A 12,052-nucleotide genomic window follows, 5' to 3' on the forward strand; every position below is an offset into this window, starting at 1 on the left:
ATTTATGAAGTAAGACCCTTGATGAGGAAACCTTGCAAAACACATTGATATGGATATGTATTACATTACAGACGGCTCTGACGTTAAGCTTTTCATTTCCCCTCAGTTCCAATTTCACCTTAGAGACAACAGAAATCTTTATTAGATAACCAGCAACTCTTGCTTTTACACTGTACATCATCAGCTGTATCATGTTCTAATGACAACAGCTGTAGAAGGTAGAGTTTCAGTTTGAAAGTTGTTGGACTCACAAGTCCAGTGGGGAAACTGAGCTGTATCACAGTGTACTTGATCTTTACAGTTTACAAAAGACAATCCCTCTGTTGTGGGAGAAAGGAACACAGACAAGAAATCTATTAGCCCTCTGCACCTAGAACTCCAATTTCAACCTTGTTTGGGGTACATTGTCCACCTCTGTGGCTTGAGTCTCCTACAGTCAACCTTATCTGAACTGAGAAAACTCCAGCCTCTCCTCTCATTCCTGGCACTGTCTGTCCTGATTTACAGCTGGTGCTGCCATCCGCTGCCTGCATGAGTTTTCAGACCACCTAAAGAAGCACGGGGCATGCTGTGTCTTTGTCTTTTTATCCATGCCTCTCCGAGGAGTCAGAGAGATTTGCAGACAGCAGAGCTGCGAGAGGTCTGTGAGAGGGAGGGGAGAAATCAGGGTGTGAGGATGCCGGAGGTGGGGATCGGCAGCGCATCCCCAGCGTGGACACCACAGCCGCAGTGTGGCGTGCCGGTGCACATTTTAAAACCGTACTCCTTGCTAGGTTTTGTTTGTTCCTCTCCTCCTTCCTGTCCTTTGCACCCCCCGCCCCCTCTTCCTCTTACTTCTGTCATTTCTCCTATCTTTATTTCTATCTCTCTTTCTTTCTCGTGGCTCTTACATCACCTGACTGGAGTTTTTCTCGTCAATGCAGCAGCAAGCAGATGAGTCAGGCTGGGCTGACTCTCCTCCACCGCCATCCTGCCTCCTCTTTCCTCTCCTCTCCTCTCTCTCTCTGCAGACCCAGCCAGCAGACTGCATCGCCCAGAGGGGAGGCGAAAAAGAGAAAAACCTGTCACCCTCACCCCATTTCAACTTCCCCTCGCTGAAGCGTTTATTTATTTTTTTTTCCACTGGTGTTTGAGAGTAGCAAAACCTACACGTCCTCTGTCAGAAAAGAGGAAATGTTAAGTCAAACATGATTCAATCTGCAATCAGTCAAAGAGCGTGCGTTGGGTTGTGCTGCCTTATTGAGTGCAGTGCTGAGTTTGTAGTTGCTCTGAGAGTGAATCTGTATTGCTGTGAAGAAATGAGAGAAGCTGGCTCAATGGATCCTCACCTTCAGTTGAAAAAGTGTTCTTGTGTGTGTGTGTGTTTGTGTGTGTCTGTGAGACAGCCAGACAGTGCAGGCAGACAAGTGTCTCTGCTGACTGCAGATGAGATGGAGTGTTTACTGACACAGGGAGCATCAGCTACACGTGCTCCTCCACATCTTTGCTTTTCCGTGCGCTTAGTTTGAGGATCTTTAGCTGGACTGTGCCTGGCCAGCCTTCGTGGTGAGGCATTAGAGTGCCTCATTTGACTGACACGTCTGATATATCCGTCTAAATTCTGGTCGTCTGTCTTTGTCGGGGTGTAGCTGGTGGCGTGGTTGAACATTTCTTTTTTTTTTTCCTGTGTCGTGCTACGTTTGAATGCACCAGCAGTTTAATGTAAGAAGTAACAACACTTACATAAGCAGTCACACAAATGACTCATATAAAGCTGAATACCAATTAGCAGTATGGGTCAGATGTAAAAGAGGCATGACAGCCACAATAAGGAAACTTACAATGAGAGCTGAGAACTGAGAGGCCAAATAATGTTGCTGAATTGCTAGTATATTCTTCACAAACGAGGAAAACAGCACTAGTGATTGATTCATTCTTACTATCACTTGGCCTGGCCATGTCTTTACAGGCCTATTACTTGTTTTTTGAATTTACAAGTCAGAAGGATGTTTGAAATTTTTACTTACTACATGACTGATTGAGAAAATTCCTAAAAACTGACAACCTAAAACACTTCAATCAAGTTTTGCTATGTGGATAAACTTCATAAAAACCAAATCCACTGCCTAGCTGCCATGTTTTTCAGATGTTTCTGTCACATGTATCCTAACGGGAGGCTGCTTGGCCTACTAACATGTTTCCGCGGTAACGGCAGGTGGCTCTCTGTGGTCCATTTACTATTTTAGCTCCACCCTCAATCTTCTTAAAACTCTCTCCATCCATCCATCCATCCAGTGTGGTGATCAATACCAGTGGTGAGGTGTCATCAAATCAAGGCCATTATGAGTTGTTTCGTTTCCATAGAAACTGATGCTGACCACCTTTAGTGTTTATACGTTCTTTATATGCCATTCATCTATGTATCTATCCTGCGTCCACCCCTCCCTCCTCCACTGTTGCACGGTACAAATAGGTGGTGGCAAACACAATGTGAGCCGTCTATCTGTCAGTCACTTGCACTTTGATTACACAATCACTGTAGGGAGATTATCTCCATGAATCTTTCCGTCTCGTTTCGGCTCATCTGCGTCAAATGTCACGAGAGAGACGTGGAGAGATGTTTATTAGATGGAAGGAAAATGACACAGTCCTTAAATAAACGTGCTGCTGGAGGGAAACTTGCATTTTTTTTTTTCTCCAGCAAATTATTATGTTGTGTGAACGCTCCCACGTTTGTCACTTAAGTGTGCGTGCACGGTGTATAAAAGTGGCACATTGTGGTCGTAGCATGTACAGATTTGAAGGGAAAACTTTTTTTCAACTATGTAGAGGACGTCAGGGCATACTATTTCTAATTATAAAAATAAATAAATAAATAACCATCAACAATCCCTTTGTTAAAATAAGATTATTGGTAACACTGTTACTGCCATGCTCCCTGAAGCTCCAGTTTCTTTATTGATAACAGCATTGTCATCTTGCCATCACTCCCATCCAGACAGAAATGTATCATGGGATGGTGGCGATATTTCCTATTAGGTGAAATGAGATGAAACCTGCTCAGCCTTAATGGAGTAGATAGGGTGGATTTCGTGCCAGTGAATGAACCTCCCCAGTTCTCTAGGATGGGACATTTATTAACATCCGTCCCTCGTTTTGGCATCATTTATGGCTCACAAAAATAAAACTTTCCCAAAATGTGATTTTCTACTTTAGGCCTGATACTCTGTCAGACTCTGATATGGATTTAACATTATGATTTCTGTCTCCACAGGGAAACGAGTTAAGGAAGATTCTCCTCACACGCTACTTTGGAAATCAAAAGCTCCACTCAAAATCAGAGCTTGGAAGTGGAAACAGCTCTTCCGGCGGCTTTGTCAAGCCATCGTCTGGAGGTACTGAGAACCCCGAATAAACCCTGTAGACACTGCAATAACTGCTGGCTGAAAAAGAGACAACAGTAGCTAACATGACAGCCCTCTACTCAGGAGACGTGCTGTCTGACAATCGCTGGCAGACTCTGAATCTGGCGATTCCTAAAGCACCACATAAATAAGTATTAGGTTCACCCAGATGTGAAAAAAATAGTAGATTAGAAAAAAAAATCAATAAAGTGTGTAGCTGAAGCTTTTCAGAACATTTTTATTAAGTGTTTATATTAAATCTCTGCAGGAGGCTCTTCCATGTTGGACTCTGACAAGCCAATCAGCAGCATGATGGAGATCCAGTGTCTCTTGGACAATGTTGGAACATCAGAGCTGGTAATTGACCTCATTGTCAACACCAAGAATGACCGGGTGTTTGAGGAAAGCATCCTGCTGGGCATTGCTCTGCTACAGGGCGGAAACACGCAGATACAGGTGAGGTGCACAAGCTCACATCCCTTATTTACCTCCACGATTTGGTGATTTTAAACTCACCACAGCCCTCCCTCCCACCCAGAACTCATTCTACAGCCAGCTGTACAAGCAAAAGAAGTCTGAGAGGTTCTTCAAGGTTTTCTATGACCGCATGCGTTTGGCCCAGCAAGAGATTCGAGCCACCGTGTCTGTCAACATGTTTGAACTCACCTGCAGAAAAAAGGATGACGACAGTGATGCCAGTAACGTCAGGTTCAAGAAAGGTACAGTTGAGTAATGATGTATTTTAACCTTTCTGTATCTTATTTATTGAATGATAACCAACTCACGCTGGCTCCTTGGCGTGAGTCCCAAGTGTGGCCAGAAAACATTTGTTACCTCTGCTGTCTGGAACATGCAGCAAACCACTGTCTCAAAATGTCAGAATGGAGCCGAAAGTACAAAGGCAAAGTTCATTTCAAATGAATCTAGTCTGTAATTATGTCAAAGGTGCACAGAGACGAGCATTTATAAGTGACATACTGAGTCATACAAGTCATGACCTCAGTACAGACAGACATTTCCAGAGTATCAGGCCTGGAGTGAATGAAAACTCAATTACAACTTGAAAACACTGATGTTTTTACAGTGTGTGAGGTCCTGACGTTCAGCTCGGCCTTAGCTTTAAAACAGTAATGACGAATAAATCTAGAAGGATCTTTGCTGGTCCACTGACCTCTGTGCAGACTGTTGTTCCCCGTCACATGTCAGAGGCCATGTGACGGCCCACATCACAAGCTATCAAAAGGCCATTGTATCGAGAGTGGGTGCTTTCATGCTACAGAACCCCACTCAATAGTGGCCCACTTGTCAAGGGGCATCTCAGGATTTAAGTGGTTATAATCTGCCGAGAATGGCATTGATATACAGTTGCTCAACAATATCCATTCATCTTCTGTCAAATGTTACTGTACTGTCCAGTAATTACACAGGAAGCCGTATTTTTTAAATTCTCTTTGGACACTTGCTTTGTAGGGAAAGACTTGATGCTTCATATGAGGGAGGACATGCGAGGGCAGCTAAAGGAGGCCTCCTCAGCGACCTCAAAGGCCTTCAATGCCTTCAGGAAGGAACTGGACCCTGACCTTGAAGGCCTTGGCCAGAACAGTGAAATCACTGGGGCTGAGGAAGCTTTAGAAGAAACTCAGATGAGCCCTGCAATCACAATCATGAAACCAATCCTGCGTTACCTACAGCTGCTCTGCGAGAACCACAATTCAGACTTGCAGGTACCCGAATGCTTCCCAAACCCTGACGTCTAGCCCGTTGCTGTTAACTCTGACTGCTGGCTGACTTTTGTTTTCTGCTCTGACTCCAGAATTTCCTGCGTAGCCAGAACAACAAGACCAACTACAACCTGGTGTGTGAGACTCTTCAGTTCTTGGACTGTATTTGCGGGAGCACCACCGGAGGCCTGGGGCTGCTTGGACTTTATATAAATGAGAGTAATGTGGATCTTGTTCGTCAAACCCTGGAAACCATCACGGAGTATTGCCAGGGACCATGCCATGAAAACCAGGTAGGGAGATGACTGGTTAGGTTAGAAATGCCAGGCTTAACTAATATATTGTTAGATAGTGAATATATTAACTATAGTGAAAGACCATTAAATTAAGAAAAGATAAACACAGAGAAAGTGTATTTGTTGTAATTTATTTCTTTAAAATATGTCTATGTATGCTAGTGATACATCCGGTATACAGCACACTGGGATGGGGAACAGTCAGCTGTGGTTTAATACCAATCTGCGTGTGTGCACTCGATTGTTAAGCGCTCACACTTTTCCTCTTATGGATTTTAATTTTAGCCCATTGTGCTCGACACTAACTATATATCATGTGCTTTTCCAGACCTGTATAGCCAAGCATGAGTCAAATGGCATTGACATTATAATAGCACTGATTGTCAACTCAATCAACCCCCTGGGGAAGAATCGGCTGGACCTGGTGCTGGAGCTCAAGGTGAGCAGCAGGTGTCTCTCTGAGATCCCTGAGAGGTCTCCCACTATGACGCACAGCCATCAATATAGCAACGCCTACAATTTGTTGTATAAAATGTGTTAACTGGTCGTAATATTATCACTACTGCAATGTATAGAAAAGCAACACGGCGATATGTCACGTTTTAGAGATGGCCTGTGTTTATTGGCTGCACCTTGTGTCTTGCTGACTGTATAGATGATCTAGATTGAAACTAAAGCTAAAATCAGCTCTTTAATGTCACTGACGGCGCCTTATGTTGCAGAACAATGCCTCCAAACTCTTACTGGCTATCATGGAGAGCCGCCACGACAGCGAGAACGCAGAAAAGATTCTCTTCAAGATGAGACCCACAGAACTGGTAAGTGTGTGTATGAGCATGAGCGCCGACCACCTCCAGACGTGACCCGTGGATGATGATCCGTGATTTTTCGTAACCTTTTGTGCTTCAGGTGGATGTAATGAAGGAAGCCTACACCCAGGGTCTGGAGAGTGAGGAGGATGAGGACAGCGTGGGAGACATGATCAAACCCAGAGACGTCGGACACAACATTTACATCCTGGCGCACCAGGTGATTTAGCTAGTATTTGCCTGTGACTGGAGCATTTCTGCATTTCCTCTGTCTGTCTGATCTTCTGCTGACCTCCGGGGCTACTGCAGGAGTGGTAAATGATGGAAGACTGCTACCGTCTGAATGAATGAACTCTGAAAGATTCCTAAAATTAGATTTCAGATTGTGACCCTGCTTCTGCAGACAGGTAGAGTGACCGTAAAAGCAAAATTTAGTTTTAGCCTTGTCCAGGGTATCCAGAATGAAAGAATGAGACAGGAGTGTTGAGCCGCCGTGAAAGCAGTTGTGCTGTGAGTGTGTATCTCACAGCACAACTTATGTGTGCCAGTCTTTCACTGCAGTTTATCTAAGTCGGGGAGAGCAGGCTAGGTCTCAGGTCTAGCGGGTTTTCACTTCTGCCTTTTTAGAGCCATGTGTCAGACAGTGTATTTTTGTCCTCCCAACAGACTAGTTTCACCATGACAAGGAAAGAGGGGTTTTCTCATATTTTGACATTTCTTTTTGACCTCGAAAAATAAAAACAACACACACATTTTCACTCATGACACGCACACTTCAAGTATCCGGTGAATGACTGCCAAACTGTGGACTCCTGTTGTTACACAATTACACATTTAAAATGAACAGTTTAGTTAATTGTCGTCTCTATTTTTACGCTGGATTTGTTATATTTTTCTAATGAACTCACCTTAGTTTATGTATTTCCCTTTTAAATTACATAAAAAATGAAAACTTACCAAATAAAGGAAGAAACCAGAATATTGCTTAACCAAAACCTCTGTCCACTGCTGTGGCCATATTTCTTGGGGATCTATTTATACCGATCTATATCATTTAAATTACTAGAAAGTTAGAACTAGTTCTAGTGATTTTCCTCATGGTTTATAATTCTCTGCACTTTAAAATAAACCAAGTATTTTCTTTTTGTTTCATAGTTGGCCAGACACAACAAGATCCTTCAGCAGAGCCTAAGGCCGGGGTCGTCTTTGGGTCCAGGGTCAGGAATGGACTCGGATAACGAGAAGGATGACGCCCTTCACTATTATGCAAACCACACAGCTCAGATAGAGGTAAACCTCGACATTGTTTTTTTTTTTCAATTTATCCTCGCTAATGCTAAAGCTAATGCTTTTAAATTCAATCACTTTCCTTCTCTCCATAAAAAGTTACACTTGAAACTTGTTTTGTTTTTTCTCAGATCGTGCGTCATGACCGCACCATGGAGCAGATAGTGTTTCCTGTCCCTAACATCTGCGAGTACCTCACCGAGGAGTCCAAGGTGCGCGTGTTCACCACCACCGAAAGAGACGACCAGGGCAGCAAGGTTAACGACTTCTTCCAGCAGTTTGACAACCTCTACAATGAGATGAGGTGGCAGAAGAAGATCCGCAGTAAGTCTTTACATCCTGAATCCAGTGCTTGGAAAATAATGATGGTGGCAACAGAAGCAGGCTGCAGGATGTTGAATCACTATTGCCATCCAGAGTCTCTGGTTATGTTATTCCGCAGTAAATTGAAGACACTGCAGTGATTTGTGTGTGTGTGCTGCATTTGTGCTCTTGTGCTAATGCTTCCTGTTATGTTTTCACAGAAAATAAGGCTATGTTCTGGTTCTCGCGCCACATCTCTCTTTGGGGGAGCATCTCCTTCTACCTGGCCGTTCTGCTCAACAGTGCCGTGGCTGTATTCTACCCGTTTGGTGATGATGGAGATGAGGGTGAGCATTAAATATTTTTTGTAGGTCATCTGTGATCTTTTCAGTTCAATAAATGGAGCGACAAATTAAATCTGGAGGTACAGTTTAGGACTTTTACATATAACTCATCGTCCGTAGAAATCAATCTCTCACAAAATGAATGCAGACTCTTTTAATTAGGGCTGATTAATGTCAGTATTTTACCAATCCTAATGTATTTTTGTTAACCAGCAACTATTGTTTGTCGAGTTGAAGAGGGAAACAACTATAGAGAGAGAGAAAGATTCGGTGAAGCTGGTTGAAGAACAAAAGTTATTAATGTAACATGGGTTCTATGAATTCAACATGGTGTGCAGGTGGAATGAAGAATAAAATATAGGGAACACACAAGAAATGTTTCTGATTCTCAGATAAAAACAAACCTCAGCTTTCAGAATAAGGAGTACCATCTAAACAAGAAAGCTGTCGATGGCAAATACAAATACATGGATTACCGTTGAAGAAGAGAAACATATAGCTGAGGGAACTTAGGAGTCTGCAAACAGTGGCGTGGATACAAAAATCTGGCTCTTCATCATACATCTTATACATGGATATTTGTAATTTATTTATCTGCTGTGCCGATATACTGTAAATGTAGAGATCAACACGTATAAATCATGTGAAAAGCAGTCAGCTGTGTAAGTCATAGTACTGACGGCGCCTGGTGCTGAAACAAAAAAACAACTTTATTTTAAGTAAACAGTTCCTTCGCTATTTAAAGGGGAATTACTGTTTTTTACAACCTGGACCTTATTCCTGGCATAAAATACGGTCGTTTACTCACCCATATAACTTTTGTGTAATTTGTATTCCTTCGGGAGATAATTAGATCAGCGTATATTCATGCAGTGGGAGTGACTGGGGCACCAAAACGCAGCTCAGAGATGACATCATCCAGGTCAGAAGACATCATCTGGGGTCTGTAGGTCAATCTACAGACCCCAGATGATGAAAACAGGTAACTCCGGACTCAACGGGGAATAGCACTTGCGTACGCTAACAAAATATTGGTGAAATGAACGAGTTTCACGGCAGATAATGCATTATTTAGAGGCTGCGTTTTGGTGCCCCAGTCACTCCCACTACATGGATATACGCTGATCTAATTATCTCCCGAAGGAATACAAATTACTCAAAGGTTATATGGGTGAGTAAACGATCGTATTTTATGCCAGAAATAAGGTCCAGGTTGTTAAAGAAAGTAGTTCCCCATTAATTAAAATGAGGAAAATATCGTTATTATTAAATTGTGATACGTTTTTATTATTTCTGCAAGTTCCAAAAAAGGCAAAATGGAAAATAGGAGTTAGTCAAATACACACTTCACTGTCCATCCGTCTTTAAAAGTAGTTTATCCAGAAACAGCAGACATGACAAGTCCTTACACATCACATTACTTTAAGCGTGGCTCTAACAGTGGCTTAAGCAGGCTGTGACTGCAGCAAAGCTAACTTCAGCATCCAGTAATTTTATGTGTTTCCAAACAAACTTTTCAGGAATTAGTAATGTACAGGTCTCTCTGTTCACTACGCTGAACAACCTTGATAGCGTTGCCCTTGGCCAAAAGAAATTCCTGCCTTTCTATTAAATAATTCACAACCTGACTGTTGAAACTCTATGTATGTGTGTGTTTTCCCAAAAGTTAACTTTGTATTTATTTATTTCAAGTGTTTAAAGAGTCTCTTATATAATGCGCAGCAGTTTATTTTTCTGGACAGCTAATTATTATTGATTATGACTGTGTGCTCACATTTGAAAATGGCTTCTGTGTCACCTGAGATTGTAATTACATAAAGGTCTTACACATCTATAGTCCACTGGTGTTTTCTCCTTTGTGCTTAATCAGGCTCCAGGACAATATAGTCTTGTACAAAATGTCCTTCAGTGAAAGCCTCTCTGGTTGCACCTTTTGAGGTGGGACAACCTGGACTTTAGTCATCTTTAGTGGTATGACGAGATTACTGGCTTCATGTTATTACCTGTGTAACTCCACCCGGCTTCACCCTGAGAACTTAAAGTGAAAACACACATGCAGAGGGCGTGCAGAGCCCTTAACAAACGTGTATTACGTGTTCCTAGTGTCCCACTTCATCTGTTTACATTGCATTTACATCTGCGTGTGTTAGAATATCAGACATCTACAACAGCAGCGTATTGATTTTATAAATCTCACACAGATGAGCAGGTTAGTTGCTGTGTGGTGTACATATGTGGTTCTTCTGGGGTGGAGAAAACTGAAAGCACTTCCCCGAAAACCGTCTTCCTCAATAACTCGTCACAAGCAGTGCAGTTTCCTAAGGAATCTTGAGCTTCACTTTGTTGGTTTACTCTGCGAGCTGAAAAGGAGACGGCTGTTTTGAGTGATGTGGTCCCTATGGACTGCTGTTTGACATTTTAAAGTGTTGCCTTTGACAGTGTGCGCTAAGTTAAGCTCTTAGCTCAGGTGAATAATTCATTAGAGAAATGCCACGTTTCCGAGCATTGATGTGTCGTGCCTCATTCAGCAGTTTATTCCTCTTCGCAGGCACCTTGTCCCCGCTCTGGAATATCTTACTGTGGGTGGCGCTGGGGGTCTTCACCGTCTTACTTCCTGTCCTACCCAAACCGTGGGGAATCTTCTTCTTCCTGGTCTCTCTCATTTTACGTGCCATCTACACTATGGGCCTCGGCCCTGCTCTGTTGCTGCTGGGTACTGTCAATGTAAGTAAAGGAAGATTTGACCCGGTGTGGTTGAGGGCCATTCTTGCGTCAGTAATTTAATATCTTCTCTTTTCAGCTATTTAACAAGTTAGTGTTTCTCGTGAGCTTCGTGGGCAACCAAGGAACGTTCACTCGAGGCTACAAAGCAGTCGTGATGGACAAGCTCTTTATCTTCCATTTGAGCTACGCCATTGTCTGTGTCCTTGGCCTCTTTGTTCACGAGTTCTTCTACAGCTTCTTGGTGAGTACCCTCCTCTGCTTTGGTTGATGGTCAGCACAGTGCAAAAGAGGAATCATTGTTCTGCATAAACGCCGGTGGTCACCGATGTTGATCTCTCCTCGCAGCTGTTCGACCTGTTGATCCGAGAGGAGACACTGCTCAACGTGATCAAGAGTGTGACCAGAAACGGCCGCTCCATTATTTTGACAGCTGTTCTAGCCCTCTTTCTGGTCTACTTCTTCTCGATCATCGGTTTCCTCTTCCTCAAGGACGACTTCCGCTTGGAGGTGGATCGCCTTCCTTCACCCGGTAAGAGTGCCCTTAACTTAGTCATTACCGTGACCTGAACTCCTGTCCTAAGCCGTTACTGATCGTTAATGCAAGCTTTTCTACTATGGAAAAAATTATTTCACCACCAAATGTAACTTCAACCTCCCCCGTTTAAGTCCAGCTAGGAACAATTTGTACACATGCCATCTTCTGCATACACGTCTACACATATCCCTTAATTTCCTCTCAGGTCTATACTTTATAAATGGAACAAAAATCCTTTTTATATCTTAACCTTAGCCAATCTAAGTCACCACATAAAAATTGTTGAATGCATCCTGTATATACACACCCAGACACATGTTTTGAAAACACTGTGGAGAGTGTGGGTGTGTTAATGAGCTCCGGCACCGACGGTCAGGAAGACATCCTGCTAGCACATGTGCACCTGTTGCATAACCTGGTGGCCGCGCCATCCTGTGTTTTGCTGAAAAGAGCAGAGCAGACACAGCAGAGCAGTGGTGGGTTATGTAACCAGCTGGGCTCACGCCTGTCTGTACGTTAGCTGACTGAGTTGAGGAACAGCCACAGCTCCATCAAAGCCGAGGAGCCCCCGATCCACGCCACCGCTGCCGCCTTTGAGCTGTGGCCCCTGTGCCCTTTCTCAAACATCCTGTCCTATCCGCACTTCTTCT

General features: G+C 43.3%; 1 protein-coding gene across 2 annotated transcripts in view; it reads left to right on the plus strand.

The window, feature by feature from the left end:
• Positions 1 to 12,052, plus strand: part of itpr2 (inositol 1,4,5-trisphosphate receptor, type 2) — a 52,014-nt gene that overhangs the window by 29,143 nt on the left and 10,819 nt on the right. For both annotated transcript variants that reach the window (XM_084554558.1, XM_084554559.1), the window contains 14 exons: positions 3,254 to 3,374; positions 3,652 to 3,839; positions 3,922 to 4,102; positions 4,854 to 5,107; positions 5,197 to 5,397; positions 5,729 to 5,839; positions 6,123 to 6,218; positions 6,310 to 6,429; positions 7,365 to 7,499; positions 7,628 to 7,820; positions 8,021 to 8,146; positions 10,692 to 10,867; positions 10,944 to 11,108; positions 11,213 to 11,396. In XM_084554558.1, the coding sequence (XP_084410684.1) occupies positions 3,254 to 3,374; positions 3,652 to 3,839; positions 3,922 to 4,102; positions 4,854 to 5,107; positions 5,197 to 5,397; positions 5,729 to 5,839; positions 6,123 to 6,218; positions 6,310 to 6,429; positions 7,365 to 7,499; positions 7,628 to 7,820; positions 8,021 to 8,146; positions 10,692 to 10,867; positions 10,944 to 11,108; positions 11,213 to 11,396 (2,251 nt within the window). The remainder of the gene's footprint in view (positions 1 to 3,253; positions 3,375 to 3,651; positions 3,840 to 3,921; positions 4,103 to 4,853; positions 5,108 to 5,196; positions 5,398 to 5,728; positions 5,840 to 6,122; positions 6,219 to 6,309; positions 6,430 to 7,364; positions 7,500 to 7,627; positions 7,821 to 8,020; positions 8,147 to 10,691; positions 10,868 to 10,943; positions 11,109 to 11,212; positions 11,397 to 12,052) is intronic.

This window comes from Chelon labrosus, assembly GCF_963514085.1.
Source record: "Chelon labrosus genome assembly, chromosome: 11".
Classification (NCBI taxonomy): Eukaryota; Metazoa; Chordata; class Actinopteri; order Mugiliformes; family Mugilidae; genus Chelon; species Chelon labrosus.